The 20,743-nt window shown below is 42.4% G+C and overlaps 2 protein-coding genes across 6 annotated transcripts; one reads left to right on the top strand and one right to left on the bottom strand.

Moving 5' to 3' along the window:
• Window positions 1-88: 88 nt before the first annotated feature.
• Mtr4 (exosome RNA helicase Mtr4) lies at window positions 89-4,468 on the bottom strand. The gene is made up of 10 exons (XM_033485262.2): window positions 4,256-4,468; window positions 4,073-4,174; window positions 3,764-4,006; window positions 3,491-3,698; window positions 3,097-3,363; window positions 2,201-3,029; window positions 1,953-2,125; window positions 1,206-1,640; window positions 593-1,130; window positions 89-301 (listed from the first exon to the last, which is right to left on the bottom strand). The coding sequence occupies exons 1-10, from the start codon at window positions 4,360-4,362 to the stop codon at window positions 144-146; spliced, it is 3,060 nt and encodes a 1,019-aa protein (XP_033341153.2). The 5' UTR covers window positions 4,363-4,468; the 3' UTR covers window positions 89-143.
• Window positions 4,469-4,998: 530 nt separating this feature from the next.
• Window positions 4,999-20,454, top strand: LOC117229099 (uncharacterized). 5 transcript variants are annotated; one of them, XM_033485259.2, is made up of 6 exons: window positions 4,999-5,149; window positions 14,959-15,173; window positions 15,387-15,551; window positions 15,696-16,039; window positions 17,146-17,894; window positions 19,511-20,454. In XM_033485259.2, the coding sequence occupies exons 2-6, from the start codon at window positions 15,091-15,093 to the stop codon at window positions 19,787-19,789; spliced, it is 1,620 nt and encodes a 539-aa protein (XP_033341150.1). In that variant the 5' UTR covers window positions 4,999-5,149; window positions 14,959-15,090; the 3' UTR covers window positions 19,790-20,454. The 5 variants fall into 5 exon arrangements, with proteins under 5 accessions (XP_033341150.1, XP_033341147.1, XP_033341152.1 ...); XM_033485256.2 differs by having other exon boundaries at window positions 19,508-20,454; XM_033485261.2 differs by having other exon boundaries at window positions 15,332-15,551; window positions 19,508-20,454.
• The last annotated feature ends 289 nt before the right edge of the window (window positions 20,455-20,743 follow it).

Raw genomic sequence — 20,743 nt, 5'->3', positions numbered from 1 at the left:
TTGTCTTTTGTTTGTCGTTATTATGTTACAAAGTATCTTAAAGTATGTCGGGAAAGAACTTAATTTGTAAAAGATATATAAATAGAACTCGTAATAAAAAAATCTATATTTTAAATAATAGCACATCGTTCTAAGAATTTTTATTATAAATACAAAGATGAGGCGAAGACAATATCACGTTTTATAAGTTTGATTGCTTCGCTGAATTTATTCTCTAAGTCCGTATTTCCAATATTTTTTGCCGCTTGACACAATTGCCTAAGAACTTCCTCTAATCGCCGCATACATCGTATAATTGAACCTAGATAAATGAACAGAATTGCAGCTAAGTTAGTTGGGAAGAAACTAAATATAAAAATACAATCGCAAACGAATCATACGATAGACCCAACGTCTTACGGAAGTTTGTGTCACGATTCTCAAGTACTAATTAAAGTACTCATTAAAAATATTTATGATTTTGCATTTTAACCCTAAACCACTAAAATTAGCAAAAAGTAGCCACGACACAAAAATACATTGGATACTGTCTATCTTATATTTCGTTTATAAGGCAATGAAACAAAAAAAAAAATAAAAATCTGCAATATACCTTCAAATATATCTGTCATTTTACAAATTTGTAAAAACGTAGCCCCTTTACTCCAAGAATATACTACATCCATGAGATAGGGTTTAAACCTTTCCACGTACGCGTCTTCATCTAACTCTAAATTAGCTTCTGTAGATACTTTCGCTATTCTTCGAGCTAAATCTTGCATTTGTCGAAGCGGACCACTTAATTCCTCCGTAGACCTTGGCATTTCATTCGACTTTTCGTCACAAACAAAACAACTAATTAATGCTATCATCTGTGGCACACTTAATGAATTGAATAATCCATTAAAGATCATCTCCGTCATTAACAATTCATCAGCTCCGTTCAGTTCGCAGGCCACACGGCCCTTTAATTGTATAACATCGGACGCTGTACAGTAATCCATTCTTCTCAGTACTCTTTTTCTACATTTTAATTCGTCCATTTGAAGTATCGATTTGGCTTTCTTCAGTTCTGATTTCGCTTGCTTTAACTGATCACCCAAATCCTCTTTATTCAAAAATTGCTCGTATAATGTATTTACATTGGAATCCTGTATTCAAGTAAAATAAAATATATTCAGTATATGGTGTTAGAACACTAAAGATTAGAATGATAGATATTTTACTTTGTGCAAAGGATGTGCGTATAGTCTTTCTTCAAGTAGTTCGATTTTTTTGACGATATCTTTGAATGCCTCGTCTTCTATACGCATGTCTGTGATGGGATTCAGGAGTGGTAATCCGTCGGGGAATCTTTTCTTCACTTCCTGTATTGTTTTCAATACACTTTTTCTATTGTCCGACGGTCTTAAATCTTTCGGATAATACAACCTAAGAGAACTGATTTGAGAAATTAATGTATGCAATACAGGTACCACTTCCACTTCACCCTCTTGCCCTTCATGGCAGGGTATAGGGCACCCTTCGCTGGATTCTTTCGAAATGTGCAGTAAAATATCAATAATTATGACTGTGTTCTCTCTTCCTGTTGGATTCTTTGGATTTTTCTTCTTAAAATTCACTATAATACCCCAATCGAACATCTCATTTTCATTCTTTACCTAGAATAACGAACATTTTAGAAGACACAATTCGTGTGTGTAAGTATTAGGTCTACCGGAAAGTTCTGTCCGATAATGTCATTACAAATTTCGATAGGTATGCACATGTTTATTTGAGACATATATTTTTGAAAAATGTTACTCACAAATTGCCATTATGCTGGCAAGAGGTCATAAATAACGATAAATATATATATATAACAATAAATATTACTAAATTTATGAAAAATCTATTATTTCCTTTCGTTTCTTAAACGGATAGAACTTTCCGGTAGACCCAATAATAGAGATAAAATGTACATAAACACATACTTTAACTAGCCTTCCAGGTTGCAAAAAAGGTAGCAAATACTCTGGCTTTGTCAAATAAGACCGGAACTCATTAGTAAGCCGATCAAGTTGTTCACGTATGTCATGATAAGACGATATTTGACTATACTTATCAATATCCACTGCGTTATATGCCGCTTGTAATTCTTTTACCTCTGTAATCATTTGTAAAAATAATCATTTTATACCAAATTGTAGTATGTAATTGGAAAAATAAACTATCTACTTACTATTGTACAAATCGGGGATAGAAGCTTGATTTTGAAACTGATAAAAACTCCTTTCAAGCATATATTCTGGATTAATTTCTTCGACTCTCAAAAGGTTCAGAACCATGTTGTACGTTAAATGGAACGCTGAATTGATGGGATCCGCTTTTCCTTGTACAATCGCTTTACCGATAACAGGACTAACTTGCTCATCGATCATCAGTATTACTATACCTTTCTCATCCAGTCCTCTTCTGCCAGCTCGGCCAGACATTTGTATGTACTCTCCGGAAGTTATCCAACGAAAATCTTTACCGTCGAATTTTCGTGAAGCGGTGAACAACACTGTTCGCGCTGGCATGTTTAAACCCATCGCAAACGTCTCCGTCGCGAAAAGCGCTTTTATCAGACCTTCGCCGAATAGTATCTCCACTGTTTCTTTCAATATAGGTAACAGTCCACCGTGATGAATTCCTATTCCACGTCTCAATAATGGCAAAACATTTTCCACCTGTGGTAAACGTCTATCTTCCTCGTTGAGAACATCCATAGCATTGTTAAATACCTCGTTCACCAGTTTTTTCTCTTCCAATGTGTTCAAATCCAATTTAGCCATCTGCATCGCGTAGATTTCGCAATCTTTCTTTGAAAAACTGAATATAATAACGGGCGCGAAATTTCTTTCCATAATCATCTTAACCATTTTAAAAATATTAGTTTGCCCAGCATTCGTAGCTCGCATACCCCCTTTACGGCCTTTTGTGTCACCTTTAGCTGCATCACCATGCTGCAAACACGCCATTGCTCTATTGAAGTTTTCTTCTTTAAATTGTCCAGCTTCATCTACCACCTACAGAAATGTATTTATTAAAATGTGTGTTTCAATTAATAATTCATATTAGTACTGTTTCACGAACCAAATGAATTCCATCACCCCCAACAGGGAATATATAATGTTGTAGCGGAGTTGGTCTATAGTCTGTGTAAACAACATGGCATGGTTGTTTATGTAAATGTGTAACCCACTCGACGAATTGTCGCGCATTTGGTATAGTAGCGGAAAGAAAAACGTAATGCACATTGTCCGGTAATAATATTAATGTTTCTTCCCATACAACGCCTCTTTCTTTGTCACGCATATAATGAATTTCGTCAAAAATTACCCATCCAACTTCACGCATAACCTATATTAAAATCAATTATATTATTAATATCGCAACACGATTCATCTGTACTCAAATCATTTATTCTACTCATAAATGAGCCTAACAAATTAAATGTACAATTATAACTTAAGAGTATCGATAATACCTCTGATCCTCTGTACAGCATATTTCTTAAGATTTCTGTGGTCATAATTAAGACACTGGCTGTTGGGTTAATGGTAACATCCCCAGTTATCAAACCAACATCTTTGAACTCTTCAAAGAACTCCCTATACTTCTGGTTACTCAATGCTTTTATGGGAGTAGTATAGATTACTCTTTGTTTGTCTTTCAACGAACAGGCTATAGCATACCTGTAAAATGAACAATCTATAATATGTTTCCTTGGACACTTATGCGTTTATAGTATAATACTTACTCCGCAACAACAGTTTTACCAGCTGATGTGTGGGCAGAAACTAAAACAGACTGATTGTTTTCTATACACAGTATTGCTTCTTTCTGAAATGGATCTAGTACAAATTTATATTCTTTAGCTGGTTTCCCTTGTTTGTTTTCTAAAGGTACATATTCGTAATCTGGTGGAACAGCAACTTCGTGTGTGCAGGACTCAATCGTTTCTATAGTATGTATTTTAATTCGTGGAGCTAATTCTTCTATGCTGTATACAAACAAAGAAACAAATTTACGAGGTGTTCATTTTATGCAGTTATTTGTTGTAACTTACTTTATATCGCTTAATACAAAATCCGATTTCAATTTCTTTACTTCAACATGATCGTTTTCAGTAGATTCGAATTCTCGTTTACCGCTACTATCCCCTGTTTTTCTGAGCATAAATTTGAGAAATTAGAAAAAACGTACACGAAGTAAACTATAAGGTTATGTCAAGGTTAGGAGAACAACTTACTTTTCAGCCAACGAGGTGCTTGTGTTATCCTGTTTTATTGGCGGTATTTCCACTACTTCATCCGCTTCTTCGAAAACATCGAATAGATCAGCCGTAAAATTTGCCATTATAGAATTTATTTTTCAAGCAGCTATAGATTGTCCTCACACGCAGACACGAGTTCACTGTTTATTCTTATTTCCGAGCACGCCTCGACGCCACCTTGTATCGACAATCGAATTGTCAAGTCGATATACATCGATGCATCGAGTATAACATCGATTGTACATTCGATCAAGTATTCAAATTAAGAAGTTCGATGCGATTTGTAATTTCAAATTATAAAAGTTCTTCGATATGATTACTTAATGAAAAAGAGGCAAACACGTTTTAATTAGAATTCAACAAACCGTAGCAAATATATAGCAATGAAGATTAAGTTAGATTACTTAAGTTAGATTAGAGTTATAAAAATAGTAAAATAGTAAACAGACCGATATAAACAATACAGGAAGAATATTGGAACAGGGGCGACCGGATAGTAGAACTAAAAATTCAAAATACGTATCATAAACAATGGCAAGTAAACGACGGGGAAAAAATACAAAATAATAAATAGCGAGAAGAAGGAATTTGGTTATGAGCAGAAGATTTGAAAGCCGTTCTAAAAAAAGATTTACGACTTTATCGAGAAGACATAGCGCGTGTGAGGATTTGAATGAGTCCGATCGTGTTTACGCTATGATGGGGCGACGAAACGGGACTTTCAGTTTCCTTTGGGCGTCCGCGAGTGCAAGATCGCACGAGTGTAACGGTCGCACTGGCACGCGCGTGAAAGTTTTCGTCTCCGAGCACTCAGCTTCCTCCGTACACGGTGTCAATTACGATTGGAACAGACAACGATAAAGGACCAAGGTATTTAACTCCCGCATCTTTTAGTGAATTTGTTTGTTCCACCGGGACGGCACCCGCATCGGCGTCGTACGCGACGACGTCCTGTATAATCAACGCGTTTACTCATTCTTCCGATTGCTTTCTCAGGTGCGTTGCACCTGACTCATTATCTTCAGGACGCGCCTCGTTCAGTCCGAGCGTTCCAACCCCGATTCGACAAAGTAAACTCTCGATTTTCAGAGGACAATATTCGCACTCTTTTTTTTGGCTTCAGTCGTTGAAATGCACCAAAGACTTCCGACTGTTTCATCCTGATTATTTCGTCCCGCTGTCCTCGGTAAAGGATAATAGAACAAAAAAAAAGGTACAACGAGACAGACGCGTAACAGACGCGCGAACGAGGCAGATCGAGACGGCGCGTTCGATCTCCCGAGAGTTAAAACGATGCGAAAAAGCGTGAAAGCATCGATAAAACTAAGGAGAGCGAAACGCCTCTGTCGTTCGCAATGTTTTGTATCGATCACGCGGTTCACGGACCACCGCAAAAAGTTAATCTGGTATTACGGTAACAGTGCAGTTACGTATTTGGTTAAATCAAGTGCACTCTCCAACTTCAGCAGCCTCGGAAAGTATCTGGCCCCTCGGTTGCCGCGTAACAAACAAATCAGAGAAGACTCGTTCAGAAATCGGGACGTCAGGGCTGATCATTCAATTTCGTTGCGATTCAACATTCGAGTCGTGAAACCGAGTTTTATGAAAGTTCGCTGGATCTAAAAGGGTGAAAAAAAGAAAAATAATCGCGGCGATCGATTTGAATCCTTCGGCTCCGATCTCGTTAACTAAACCGATCGCATCTCTAATCACGATAATCACAGACTCGAAGTCTGTGAGACACTAAAGAATTGCATTATTAGTTTATTATTACCTTGGGATCGTGGATCGATGGTAATCCACATTTCCTGCTGTTGTTTCCTTCGTACCAGGAATGTCGAGTTTCTATAAATTAGGAAAACGCATGATTTTATAACGTGGGAATAAATCCCGCAGAGATCTCCCTTAACAAGATCTCGATTCCGTCGAAACAAACGGGATGGTCCCGTCCGATCTCGTGACTAAACAGTCGTGACAAATGGTAAATGTCGAATAGTGAAGAAAAGTCGTTGAAAATATTTGATCGAAGAGCAAAAGCACGGGATTACGTCGTGCGACCCTCCGCGGTGACGAGGGTTACGAAACGGAGTGAGTCTTGACAGGATGGCCATATGTTAGAGTCGAAGGACGAGGATACAAGAACATGAGACGATCAATGGTCCACGAGTCATCGTGCAGCGGGTCGAAAAGTCAGGGTCTGTCCACCAGTCGATCTTTCTCAACCACCGTGCGCGTCCTCCGAAGGAATCCTGGTCGTTCGCTTTCGTGATCTGTTGATCTCCGTTTTTTTTTCGTAACTTCGATCGGTGGTCACGTCTCTTCGCCACCGGATCAACTGGCCATCGACTATCACAACGAACTATGAAGACAGAGATGCCAGCGTTAGTTCAATTAATGAGAGTTCGATCGTGTAAAACGACCCTTCTTTTTCTAAGGGTACAGTAATGTCTCTGTAATTGACGCTCAGATTGACCGCAAAAATCGACAATTTGGGAAGAGGAGATACGATTATTCGAGCCTCGCGGTTTATTTTTATAGTTATAAATGGTCCACAATTATAAAAACGAGCCGCGAGACTCGAATAATCGTGTCTCCTCTTCCCAAATCGTCCATTTTAGTGGACGATCCGAGCGTCAATTAGAGAGACATTACTCTACAAAAAATTCTCCGTGATTGACACTTAGATTGTGCAGAAGATTGGACAATTTGGGAAGAGGAGATACGATTATTCGATCCTCGCGGTTTATTTTTATAGTTATAAATGGTCCACGATTATAAAAACGAGCCGCGAAACTCGAATAATCGTATCTCCTCTTCCCGAATTATCCATTTTAGTGGACAATCCGAGCGTCAATTACAGAGACATTACTCTACAATAAATTCTCCGTAATTGACACTTAGATTGTACAGAAGATTGGACAATTTGGGAAGAGGAGATACGATTATTCGAGCCTTGCGGTTTGTTTATATACTTACGAATTGTGAACAATTATAAAAACGAGCTGCAAGGCTCGAATAATCGTATCTCCTCTTCCCGAATTGTCCATTTTTGTGCACAACCTGAGCGTCAGTTAGGGAGACATTACTGTACTCGCTTTACCAGAAGCTCGTAAATAATTCATTTTGATTACGACCGCGAATTTCAAACGATCACCGTGCGTATATGTACAGGTACAGGTAGAGTTGTTCAATGTGTACAATGCAGCGCTCCGACCATAGTAGAAGGGAACGACGAACGTAAATGGAGGCGTCATATAATTTTAGCTTTGCTCTGTTCGCGGTTGCCCTAAAGTAACGGGGCAACGATCGTTGCGATCGTTGAAAACAAGTTCACGACTTCGCAGAGTTCGTAGAACCGTTTTACCAAAGCGGATAGTCCGTACAATGAAATGGAATACAATAGGCTGTGCGTACAGATTTTCGTCTGAATATCGAGAGCTTAATTCGATGTGCCTACTTGCGATGAAACGATACGTACAGATGCTTCGCGCTGTTCTATAATAATAAACTAATCTCGAATGAAATCCGGCGCGAACGAAACGATAGGATGAAAAAATCGTAGAATCAATGGGAAATCGAGGAGATCCCCGAACGTTTTGGACCGGCGAACCGGTTTTTATCAGTCACCGAGCCATAAACGATAGAATCGACGGCAGGTTGCGTCACGGTCTCCAATCTCTCTGGCCGTTAAACCGATTTTTATCAGGCGCACGTAGTCGTAAATAATAGAATCGGCCGATAGCTAAACGATCCGCACTGTCACGGAATAACGATTCGCGCGTTGTCCGTCGACGCACGTACGAGTACTGGCCGAAGAGCTGACGTAATCCACGGACGGGGCCCGATGAATATGGAGACACGGCTCATTGCCGCGAAGCAATTGTTATTTTTGTACTTTCTCCGGAGGAAAAGAAAAGCTTAATATCGCCCCCCTGATCGTACATGACCGGGACGTGTCGGTATATGTATATTGTACACGTACGTGTACCTGTACACGTGTATGCGTATACCTGTTCCGAGGACCGTACCGAAACGTGAATCTGCATGCATGAAAGTTGCTCCTCGCCCCGGGCTGTTTTGCCTTTCTTGCGGCTCTCGAAGAAAATTCCTGTTCGGGTCCCATGGATCCGTGCCCTACATTTCGCCGACCTCAACATTGATTTCGTATTCTAATGAACGGACCAACGGATGTTCCCTCCAGCCTCGTGCTCTCGTTGTTGCCGCATCGAAGATCGGATCTCCGATTCATAATTTCGCCGAGACTTTCGGCTCATCCAGGATTTCTAAATCTTAGAAATCCGAACACGAAAGTATAGTAACAACTAGTTTCTTTCGAATTTCGCTGTACAGCCTCGGAGAGCCGTTCTCTCGAACGCGGGGATTTCGTTGGACAAGTTTTATTCGCACGAAAAAGACCAGTCCTCCGCTGTGACACCATTCGCAAACCCCCGGAGGTGTCGACGCACTCGGTGGAAGGGGAGGTTGGCGTCCAGTCGATTAGAAATTACGCGCGGCGCTTTCGATGGCGTGAAAGTGACCATGGGAATCTTTTTCGGATAGCTCTTGCACGGTCGTAGTTCGCAACGAGCCCGTTTCTTTTTTCGAGACCGTGCCCGATCCGGGCCGTGCCGAGGAGCCGAGCTGGATCGGGCCGAGCCGGGCATTTTATTTTTCGAGGCGTGGGGCGGTGTGTTTTCATGGGACGGCCCTGAATGAGTGCGAGTGAAAGTCCGCGGAGTCAAATATTTTTCGCGGCTCCGTTTCGTGGACCGTTCCCGCACGATCTTCCCTATAAGATAAAAGTTTCTACGCGGCCGCCTCTTCTTTCTTTCTTTCTTTCTCGATTCGGCGCAACAGGTTTCTATTCTCCTAGCCCCGCGCGTGTCCCTCCTCTCTAATTTTCAGAAATTCTCGCAATCGCGAAAGCATCCCGACCCGCCGTATCGGCCGTACGCGGCTGACACAGTTCTCTTTCTCCGTCGTAAAAAAAATTCACTCTCGTCGCGAACGCGAGTTTCCACCCGTTAGCGAGATTCAGGATGGTCGGGGGAAAGTATCGTCGACTAAATCGTCGCATCCTTGGCAGCTGGGATACGAAAGCGCCGAAGCAATTGCAAGATACAGTAATGTCTCCCTTACTGACGCACAGATTGTCCGCTAAAATGGACAATTTGGGAAGAGGAGACACGATTATTCGAGCCTTGCGGCTTCGTTTTTATGATCGTGGATCATTTATAACTATAAAAATAAACCGCAGGGCTCGAATAATCGTATCTCCTCTTCCCAAATTGTCCATTTTTGTGCGTAATCTGGGCGTCAATTAGAGAGACATTACCGTATCGTGTAAAATCGTCGATCTTAACCCTTTGCACTCGAAGCAATTTTAACTGTAAATCTAAATTAATTTCCCCGACTTACGGTATTTCCATTTTATATGATAAAGTGCATTTTATGCGTATGAAATTTAGTCTTGTGATTCATACAACAACTGGACTTTTAACAATTTTTCAATCTATAATCTATTAATTAATTTATTATTATTATTATTATTATTTATTTATTTATATTATTATTATTATTATTATTTATTTATTTATATTATTATTATTATTATTATTTATATATATTATTTATTATTATTTTATTATTATTATTAATTAATTTTATAATATAAAAACGATGATGAAACGTGATGTAACAATTTTAATGGTGCCTCGGAGTCACCACTCGAGTGCAAAGGGTTAATCACTGGAACGATCTCCACTGCGATAGAAGAAGATCAACGAGCGTTTGCCTACGATCGCGCCCGTTGAATTTGGCGTTGCGAAACCATTTAGAAAGGAACGGGCAGCGATTAAAAAAGGAAGCAAACTCGAGAAAACGGTTCGAAGACATAAATCGGCAGAGAAAGCGGGAAGAGGCAGAATCGCGCGTTGGAAGGTATACGTACCTCCGCGGTACCCGTGCGGGCCGTTCCGATCGATAATTAAACCGTGATCGAAGAAGAGGAATCTAGCCGCGGTTACGTTCGAAATCGTTTAAAAGTTACGCGACGTTCTTGAAACGGATTACGGATTACACCGGCAGAATCTAATTGATTGCACGATAGGTTCTCTTCCCTGTCTGCCCCCCGTCCGGTTTGTTTCTTGCCGGTTTCAATCCGGTCGATTCGTCAAATTCATTTTCCCTCGGCAACGCTCGAGAAAAACCACCGTCGCGGTTGCGCAACCCCGCAGCCGCCGCCACGGGTTTCCTACGCCGTCGGCTTAATCCGGCAGAGCCGTGGTATATCCGCGTGATATCGATCTTCTGACCGATCGCGCGAGTCGCGAGTCGCCAGTCGCATTCTTCTCCAAGCACAGGACTTTTGTAACGTCAATCGACATTCCAGGGTGCAACCGTGTGTAATACGTGAAGATCGTTGGAGCGGCGGCGGCGGCGGCGACGACGTAGCCACGTGAAAGTGGTGGCGCGCAAGTGGTGCAAGAGGTGACGGAATGCGGAGTGCCGGGGCGCTACGGCCTGCGCCGCTGATCCAATGGTACTAGGTAATTGGAGTACCTGTAACTCGTGAAGTAAACAGGCTACTTTGGCACATCGTGTGTCGTGCGTCGTGCGTCCTGCGTGCCGACCACCGCTCTCCTGCCCGCTTACGAGTCACCTCGGCGGCTGCGCGCGGCCCGTCTCTCCTTCTCTTCGACTTCTTCGTCTTCTTTATCATCATCTTCTTCTTCTTCTTCTTCTACTTCTACTTCTCCTTAGCTCTGTTTACAACCCTCTTCGATCGCCCTCCCTCCAGAATTTGCCACGCGGCTGCCACCGACAGCCTTCGTACTCGCAGAACTTGTACTCGCCACTGAGAATCGTGTTTCATAAAGTTTCAGCACAAAGTTAATCCTTTCATCGTCGACGTCCCTTTCCTGGTTGCTGGTTGTAGTATGTAGGACCGCGGTCAGATAATTTCGTTCCCGAAGGAATAAATATATTTATATAAATTTATATATTTATATTATAATATTATATATAATATATATTATAATATATTTATATATAATATAAATAATTTATATAAATAATAAAAAAATATTATATAATAATATAATATATAAATATTATAATATAATATATCCTTATATTATATATAGGGAATATTTAGTAGCGCGTTGTGTATAATATTTAACCCTTAGGGGGGCCAAAACTATTTATTTCCAGTTTACACACTGCCAAGTCCGGACTGTTCTTTCAGACAAAGAGAAATTTTTTACTGAAAATTTTTGTATCGAATATAGAGAAGAGATATTCATTTTTTAGAAAATAAAACTTCGTTGATATATTTTCATCGAAACGATCGTGCCTATCCTTCCGATGTTTCCTGCCAGATTCTACGGCTTTATCGATCTCTGCCGCGTGTACGGCATTGGACCGTTAAGGATTAATACTGTGCAGAGTTCATAATTTTCTACACGAAGTTCGAAGCGCAATGGTTCGTGTAGGGGTGGCGTCCCCCGCATGCACGGACTTGTTCGATTAGGATTGCAGATTAGGAGACGTTCGGACTCGGGACAAGGATCACCGATACGCGGCGAATAGAGTTATTACCGTGATTACTGACTCGAGAACTTGAATGTTCAGCTTTCAATAGCAATCGTAACCGGCTAGTCGAAATTAAACCGTCCGCGAACGTTTTACGGCCACGTTTAGCTGCGATCCCGCGGCGAGATACCGATCTCGATGGCTCCTTTAACCGGCGTTACATTACAGAAATATAACATTACCCTACATTCCTGCCGCGGCGACGTGGAATGTCCTGAATAACGTAATACTCGTTCCACGTTGTCCAATTTCTTACGTGAACATGACGAATGTGAAAGCGACCTTGAAACATGGATCATCCACCGCATCAATACTAAACGGCTCGTCCGACGAATATATATCTGCCAGGGAAGACCCGACGGGGTCCAACCGATCGATAAATCGGTCGATCTTCCCGGCGTAGTTTCCTTTTTGGGGTGAGAAAAATCGCGACGCGGTCAGGCCGCGGATGTTATCCAGCGTTCGTTGGAGCCTAACCGTGAAATTAGAATTACAAATCCATGGAACGGGCCGCTGGGTGAAAACGAAAGGCGCCGCCGCGGCGTTAGAGTGACGAAACGGTCGCTTAATAAATTCTTGCGAAAGCCGCGCGGGCGATAATGAATCAATGCCGACAATCCTTCTTCTCGGACGTGTCCGTCGAACCCGTTCGATGATGTCAGGAGTAGCCGCTGATCGAGACCCTGGCTCGCTAATCCTTTTTTCTGTTTTCATCTCTCTCGGTAGAGTTGCAGTCTCGAGACGATTTGTCTGTCCGAGAGTAATGTACAGCGATGTTTCTCTAATTGACGCTCGGTTTGTCCACAAAAATGGCGAATTTGGGAAGAGGAGATACGATTATTCGAGCCTCGCGGTTTATTTGTATAGTTATAAATGGTCCACAATTATAAAAACGAGCCGCGGGGCTCGAATAATCGTGTCTCCTCTTCTCGAATTATCCATTTTAGTGGACAATCCGAGCGTCAATTACAGAGACATTACTCTACAATAAATTCTCCGTGATTGACACTTAGATTGTGCAGAAGATTGGACAATTTGGGAAGAGGAGATACGATTATTCGAGCCTTGCGGTTTGTTTATATACTTACGAATTGTCAACAATTATAAAAACGAGCTGCAAGGCTCGAATAATAGTATCTCCTCTTCCCGAATAGTCCATTTTTGTGCACAACCTGAGCGTCAGTTAGGGAGACATTACTGTACTCGCTTTACCAGAAGCTCGTAAATAATTCATTTTGATTACGACCGCGAATTTCAAACGATCACCGTGCGTATATGTACAGGTACAGGTAGAGTTGTTCAATGTGTACAATGCAGCGCTCCGACCATAGTAGAAGGGAACGACGAACGTAAATGGAGGCGTCATATAATTTTAGCTTTGCTCTGTTCGCGGTTGCCCTAAAGTAACGGGGCAACGATCGTTGCGATCGTTGAAAACAAGTTCACGACTTCGCAGAGTTCGTAGAACCGTTTTACCAAAGCGGATAGTCCGTACAATGAAATGGAATACAATAGGCTGTGCGTACAGATTTTCGTCTGATTATCGAGAGCTTAATTCGATGTGCCTACTTGCGATGAAACGATACGTACAGATGCTTCGCGCTGTTCTATGATAATAAACTAATCTCGAATGAAATCCGGCGCGAACGAAACGATAGGATGAAAAATAGCAGAATCAACGGGAAATCGAGGGATCCCCGAACGTTTTGGACCGGCGAACCGAGAAGCAAAACACGAATAATCGTATTTCCTCTTTCCAAATTGTCCATTTTTCTGCACAATCTGAGCATCGGTTAGGGAGACATTACTGTTCTTGCTCGAGAAAATGTTCACAGAATTCTGAAAAACGGTCCCAACCGTGAAACACGCAACTTAGCCTCGCGGGTCGAATCGACGATTCTTCAGCGGCTAACATGCAAAGAGAGGACGATGATCGGGTGGCCGGATCGTCGTTTCGATTGCGCCACGCTAAAGGTTAGTCCTGAATATGGAAGAAGGGACCAGCGACAAGTCGAGAATACAATGATCTCGCTCGATTACCGGGCGCGATATTGTGCAGACGTTCACGATTACGACACCTATAAGTTCGCGCGAAGACAAAGGTGGGGTGGAAAACATGAGAGGCGAAGAGGGGCACACGAAGACCGGTACTCGAGCGTCCCGAGGAATCCAGGTTGATCGTCGATCAGGAATCCAAAAATACGCGCGTATGCAGATATCCGTGGCTCGGCGCTAACACGGTTACGAGAACGAAACCGTTTCCGAAAAGGACACCGAACGTCCTTTACGATCGGTCGTTTCTCCGCCAACCCATGTAAACCACTTAGGCCCGAGAAACGCATATTCGTTCGGTGTTGCGCGCACAGTGCGTTTCGATTTTGGTCAACGCGTACACGCCCGACATTTGATATCTATCGAGTTGGGGAATAAGTTCGTAGCGTTTTTATCAAAGACTATTTTCTTCGTTGTTTTCGTTAAGCTCGCGAGGCACCCAGGCTCCCAATTTTTTCGGCAAATCCCATTGAATAAAGATGATTGAGAATCGTTTTATGATCGCGGTTCATTTTTTCGGCCAATTCACGACTCGTTTGAATGACCGTCCTCCTTCAAAAGTGCTTCGAGACGCTCTTCGTCGAATTCAGAAGGTCTTCCGCTGCGGGGCGTGTCGTCGACGTCAAAATCGCAATTTTTGAACTTCGCGAACCATCTCCGTGCTGTAGACTCGCCTACGACACCTTCTCCGTATACGTTGCAAATGTCCCGGACTGCTTCGGCAGCTTTTTGGCCTCGATGAAAAGCGAAGAGGAGAGGGTGTCGAAAATGTTGCTTTTCACCTACCTGGATATTCCATTTCTAAGCCTCGAAAGTAATAAAAAATTAAATTACTCAACAAGACGATCAGCACAGTTTTGTAGAGCAGAAAGAGCTCTATCGAATGAATATTATACACTTTGTAAAACAGCAAAAGATCGTTGTAAAATAAAAGAAAATATAGAAACGCTACGAACTTATTCCCGAACCTAATACGTTATGTCTACGTTGTATTTACGTACGTATTACATCGGGACTTTGTTTTGCATTTTCAGGAGGGCTGTCGCTTAACGAGGAATGCAAAGAGGAACGATGAGATGTCGACGTTGATCGTGAACCAAGGGAGCCAAGGGAGAGAATGACGACAGCGTGCAGCGTTGGTCAGCTGTCAGGCACTAGGATAGAGTATGCAGCGGTGGTTGTTAGCCCTGGACGAGCCAGCGTCTAATCCATGCGGTGGTAGCATCCTCGTTAACCACGAACCATCGGGGTACGTTTCCACGGGTTTTGGGAACGTGCTGTACGATCGGAATATACATAGATTATGCGGCTATGTAGGGAACACGGTTAGCACGGTTAGCCCGATTGGAGGAGCATGGAGACTCGCGATGGTAGCTTCGACTGTGACGAATTGGTGATTGGTCATAGGTGATACCGTTGGACCGTATCAGGGGATGCTGGAACGCAAGAAATTCTGTTCCAGTGCCGCGATCGCAACGGCCTTGGCAGTTCCAGCTGGGAACCAGAACAGCCCCAGAACAGACGGCGATGGCGCAAAGCTGGCCTTACACCTACCGAACGAGCGGTACGGCTGCAATCCCGACAGCCTGTACGCGGTGCCGAGAACCGAGCTGCACGAGGCGGAATGGTAAAGACCGTTCCTCGCCAGCGGACCGTAAAATTCAATGCGAACGCGGTTTCAGCAATAGCCTGCCTCTTAGTCGAGCGAACTTGCACCGTCCACTTTCATAGCGTAGATCGGATTCTAACGACACTGTCCGTTCGCACGCAGGATAGAGCCTGACTCGATAGACGCCGAGGTCTCGCGATTCGTGGCCGGCTCGTCGGCGGCAACGACCACCACGAGGAACAATTCGAGAAGATGCTGCCGGACGTCGACCAGTTCCGGCTACTCCAGCCACTCGCCGCCGTTGTCCGCCGGCTCGTACTCCTGCTACGCGTCGGCTGTTCCTGGCCAGGCCTTCTTCCGAACCGTTCCGTTGTCGATAAAGGACCAGTTCGGCGGCGGTCTCGCCGTGATCCACGAGAGCGAGGCGATCCCGCGACCCATCTGGCCCTCCGCGTTTCCCGGCCTGCGTGAACTCTGCCAGACCGACGAGACTCCCGAATACGATGGTAAATAGCATATATGAAACTATTAGGTTGAAAACTATGAAACGGGCGTTTTTGATCAGTCTGTGTACAACTGCGACTGAGAGAGAGAGAGAGGTTCATTCGCAACGTGCGCTCGATATTTTTATTTATAAATTTTAAAGGTATTCTTCTTACTTACTTTGTAAAATTTTTTCATGCTTGTGTTCCATTTTTATTTTATATTTCTCCGAAATATCCAGATGGAAACAAAACGCGATTTACATCTACTTTTCTTTTTGTACGAGTTCAAATTGAATCATAGCGCAGCTCAAGCTTCGAGAAACATTAATCAAGCTCTCGGAGACGGATCCACCAATGAAAAAAGAATGCTCGATATTGGTTCGAAAAATTTCGTTCTGGCAATTTGAGCATCGTCGATGAGCCTCGAGGAAGACCACCCGGTCCATATTGATAACGAGGAATTAAGGACGACTGTGGAATCCGATCCGGACACAACTATTCGTAAACTTGGGACTAAGCTAGGAACTAGCCATACGGCTGTGTTGAAACATCTGCGTGCAATAAACAAAAGTAAAAAAATTGGACTTATACAGGGTGTCCCAAAAATGTCTCGCAATCCGAAAGTGGCGAGTTCCTCGGGTCGTTTGAAGCAACTTTTTCCTTTACAAAAATGTTCTCCGAGGCACCATTAACGAGTTATTAACGAAAAACGGTGACCAATGTGAGGCGAGCTCAGCTGGCGCGAGCCGGCCGAGCCAACGGCGCCAGCGGTCGAGCGGTCGAATCCCAGCTCAGCTGGCGCGAGGCGACCGAGCCAATGAGCGGAACTGAGCTTCGTGCACTGGTTGGTCGCGTCAGCCGTACTCCATTCTTATTGATGACTGTTTTTCATTAATAACTCGTTAACGGTGCCTCGGAGAACATTTTTGTGAAGGAAGAAGTTGCTTCAAATGATCCGAGGAACCCGCCATTTCCGCATTGTGAGACATTTTTGGAACACCCTGTATGTACCGCACGAACTGACGGAACTAACCAAAAACGCCCGTTTCATAGTTTTCAACCTAATAAAAAAAGGACAAAGAAATCTCGCGCTCCAACATCTTGACGATAATGTGAAAATATTTCAGCACTGTACGCCTGTTGCGGATGTGGTTGCGCGTACGCGTACTCGCACTGCGACCGGGACTACGAGAAAACGGCCGGCACGACGGCGCACGAGATCCTCCTCGATTTGTCCCAAACTCTAAACTCTGTGATAGAAGGGGAGACGGCGATGACGCCGGAGGAGATTTTGCAAAGCATCTCGCAGAAGGTCACCCAAGGGATCGGCTTGAAGGGCGGCATCTACGAGTACGTGTACCATCAGAACTCGTCTTTTCTACCCGGGAAGACGCTGCTCGGCGACAAAAACTCCTCCCTGTTCAGTTGTGGGAACCGAACCAGCTCGTCGAGGATCAATCCGGTGAACTCGAAGTTGTACACGAACACCAGGCACTTCTACCTGCACAACCCTGGCTGGTACACGTCCCTGTGCACCTGCGAGCACACGTACCACAGGTTCCTGTCGTCGTCCTCGTCTTCGTCGAAGGGCGACGAGGAAACCGGAGTCGGGAACGCTGCCGATAAGAAAGGGATCGCGTCCCCGGTGTTCCAGAAGGACGTTCAGGGTAAAGCTGTGCAAAACGATCCGACCGAGCCTTTTTCCGGGTTCCGCGTAATCAGCTGCAACTGTAATTCGAGCAGACCGAACCGCCAGGCGGTGATAAACGCTTATGCGAATCGCAGGATCGGGCAGGACGCGAAAGAGACGATCGGATTGAACGGGGAAAAGGAGAACCGTAACAAACTCGGCCACGGTGAACCAGAATACGCAACGGTGAGTGAAACCGCGGTACCGGAAGTCGGATCGGTACCCGACCATCGAACGCTGAGTCTACGTAAAAATAATGGACGTTGCATCGATATAATAGTATTCCTTCGAGTTGTTTTCCTTGTCCGGGTTGCTCTTGGCCCGTCATTATTTTTCTACGTGTAAGTTTCACGGTTGATTGCGATCGACATTTTCGCACACAAAACGATACTATGCACAGTTGGTAATAAAACTTTATTGTTAACTCTTAGCGCTCCGCGCGTTTCTCGAGTACAGTAATGTCTCTCTAATTGACGCCCAGATTGACCACAAAAATGGACAATTTGGGAAGTGGAGACACGATTATTCGAGCCTTGCGGTTTATTTTTATAGTTATAAATTGTCTACAATTATAAAAACGAGCCGCGAGACTCGAATAATCGTGCCTCCTCTTCCCAAATTATCCATTTTAGTGGACAATCTGAGCGTCAGTAAGGAAGACATTACTGTACTGCCTACCAGCAACTCCGACACATTTTTGGAGCGGAGCGCCTGAGATAAAGGAAGTCTTGTTTTGAGTGGAAAAGATTACACGTCCTTGTGCGAATGCATTTGATATTTTATTTATTTTATAAATATACATTTTCCTATCGTAAATAAAAGATAAATTTTAAATTTTGTAATTCACCATGGTGTGATATCTTTGGTAACAATCTCCCATGTGCATTCTGGGTTTACTTGGACAAGTGTCACAGTATTCGCTTTGCCAAATAGAGTTACTAGATATTTCTCTCAAGTTTAGAACATTTTCTGAGTAACTGTTGGTTTCCTTTATAATTTCATTTACCAATTCGTCCGTGAAAAATAATTTAAAATATTGTATCAGCTGTTCAATGTTTATAAGAACTTGTGGTCCAATGACCTGTGGCAATACACTAAAAGGTATTCTATCTGGAAAATGTAATTCTTCCGTAACATCACGCCATTCATCCAAGTCTTGTAACGGATCTTCGCTTTCGCTTTCAATAATTCTCATTCTTCGTCTCTTTGGTAGTATAATTTCGCTACTACCACTCGAAGTGTCAGAATCATTACCAACATTGTTTTCCACAATGTCTTTTAACTCTTCAAAATCAAATACGTCTTCGGTATCACTCGGCTCTAAATTCTCATCGTAATATTTATTTTTAAAAAATGGTTTAATCGTAATGCTACAGACTTGACACGTTTTAACTACAGATAACAATTACTAACGCCGACGATAACGTATGCTAAAAACGTTTGGCTCCGCAGCGGAGCCTTCGGAGTTACGGAACAAATGACAAATATCTCCGTAGCGGAGCCTTCGGAGCGCTAAGGTTTAAAAATCAATCAGGCTCTTTCAGATGGTCTTCTTGCCAGCTCTGCAGTATAATATAAATATAATAATATAATATAATATAATATAATATAATATAATATAATATAATATAATATAATATAATATAATATAATATAATATAATATAATATAATATAATATAATATAATATAATATAATATAATATAATATAATATAATATAATATAATATAAATGCTCTGCAATATAAACGTATCTTCCCAATGTCACTGTAACCAAGGCGTCAAAACCGATGTTTCAGCAGCTGGAGTGCAGTGACGGCGGTTCGTCCAGCGAGGGTATAGTGGTCCCTTCCGGCAAAAGCAACTGGGACAATCGGTTCCGCGGTTTCGCCGGTGACTTGGACTTCACGCTGGACGTGTCTCGAGCCGAGAGACTGGGCCGAGCGATCGCGAAAGCGAAACGGAAGCGACAATGGTGCAGAGCTGTAACCGCCTTCTTCGGACTAGTCTTCTTTGTTTTAAGTGTCGTCATTGTCTCGCTGTCCGTCACGAGGGGTCGTAAAGCGTTCGGAAGCATGTGACCGTCGGACGATCGAAACTATTCGAACTCAAAGTATGGATCAAAGTGAAGTTGATCCACGGGGTCATCGACTGTCTATTATTTGGGATATAAGTTTCCCAACCCTCTTTTCACCTCTACTTTCGAGATTTCCGAGTGATGTTGAACATTGAAAAATTCGATTGAAAATGCAATGGCTAGAAACTTGGAATTTCGGGAAACTGTGCTTAATGCGAGATTCGACGAGCACGCGATTACTGATTTGCTGGTGATCCTTATCAACGAACTTTGGAACGCAAAAATTACGAAGCTGGCCTAGGACTGCGCGAAGTTCAAGAATATTTGTATTCTTTCATCGATATAAAAATTCATAAATATTCCGTAAGCTAAGGTAAACGAATGGACGTGGAGTTCTGAATCAGTCTGTAATCCCGTCATTAAATCGGAAGGCTTTTCTGACGGTGATTCTTGCAAAAAAAATCCATTGACTGACACTCTCTCGCTTTATGTAATTCTCAGTACCTTATATCGTTAAGTGAAATTAGCAGGGTTTAGGTCCTGTTAGCAATATGTGGCTGTGACCATGTTCTTATATACGAATATTGATATACGACATTATATCCCGATAAGAGGTCGCGTGTACTGATTGCATGAGAATCGCACAATAAAACAATTTAATAAATAAAATCTGTTGTAACTCTATTTCAAACAGTCCGCTCAGAAAATTATTTAAACAGCAACTAATGTGATGAAATTAATTGCTAAGATTTTTATTATACTTTTATATTATAATTTTTATTATACTATTGATGTTATCCTTGAATCGCATTAAATTTTTTGTAAAGTTATAAAATAATTTTTATATTATATTATATATAATAATTATCCATAATTATATAATTAATTATATTATATTATATTGTTATATATACATGTATATATATTATATATTATATATATTATATATATTTCAGTT

The sequence above is a fragment of the Megalopta genalis genome, chromosome 7, assembly GCF_051020955.1.
Source record: "Megalopta genalis isolate 19385.01 chromosome 7, iyMegGena1_principal, whole genome shotgun sequence".
In the NCBI taxonomy this organism is placed as follows: domain Eukaryota; kingdom Metazoa; phylum Arthropoda; class Insecta; order Hymenoptera; family Halictidae; genus Megalopta; species Megalopta genalis.
Note: the sequence above shows the minus strand (reverse complement) of the source record. Positions and strands in the feature narration are given on the sequence as shown.

What these genes read in the sequence shown, in the direction of transcription:
- Mtr4 (XM_033485262.2), bottom strand. Translation starts at nt 4,362, where the DNA reads ATGGCAAATTTTACGGCTGATCTATTCGATGTTTTCGAAGAAGCGGAT. An exon ending in GGTAAAACTGTTGTTGCGGA is followed by an intron (nt 3,699 to 3,763) that starts GTAAGTATTATA and finishes TTCATTTTACAG; the next exon opens with GTATGCTATAGCCTGTTCGT. An exon ending in TATCCCCGATTTGTACAATA is followed by an intron (nt 2,126 to 2,200) that starts GTAAGTAGATAG and finishes AAATGATTACAG; the next exon opens with AGGTAAAAGAATTACAAGCG.
- LOC117229099 (XM_033485256.2), top strand. Translation starts at nt 15,091, where the DNA reads ATGCAGCGGTGGTTGTTAGCCCTGGACGAGCCAGCGTCTAATCCATGC. An exon ending in GTTAACCACGAACCATCGGG is followed by an intron (nt 15,174 to 15,386) that starts GTACGTTTCCAC and finishes ATTCTGTTCCAG; the next exon opens with TGCCGCGATCGCAACGGCCT. An exon ending in GTGAACCAGAATACGCAACG is followed by an intron (nt 17,895 to 19,507) that starts GTGAGTGAAACC and finishes CCGATGTTTCAG; the next exon opens with CAGCTGGAGTGCAGTGACGG.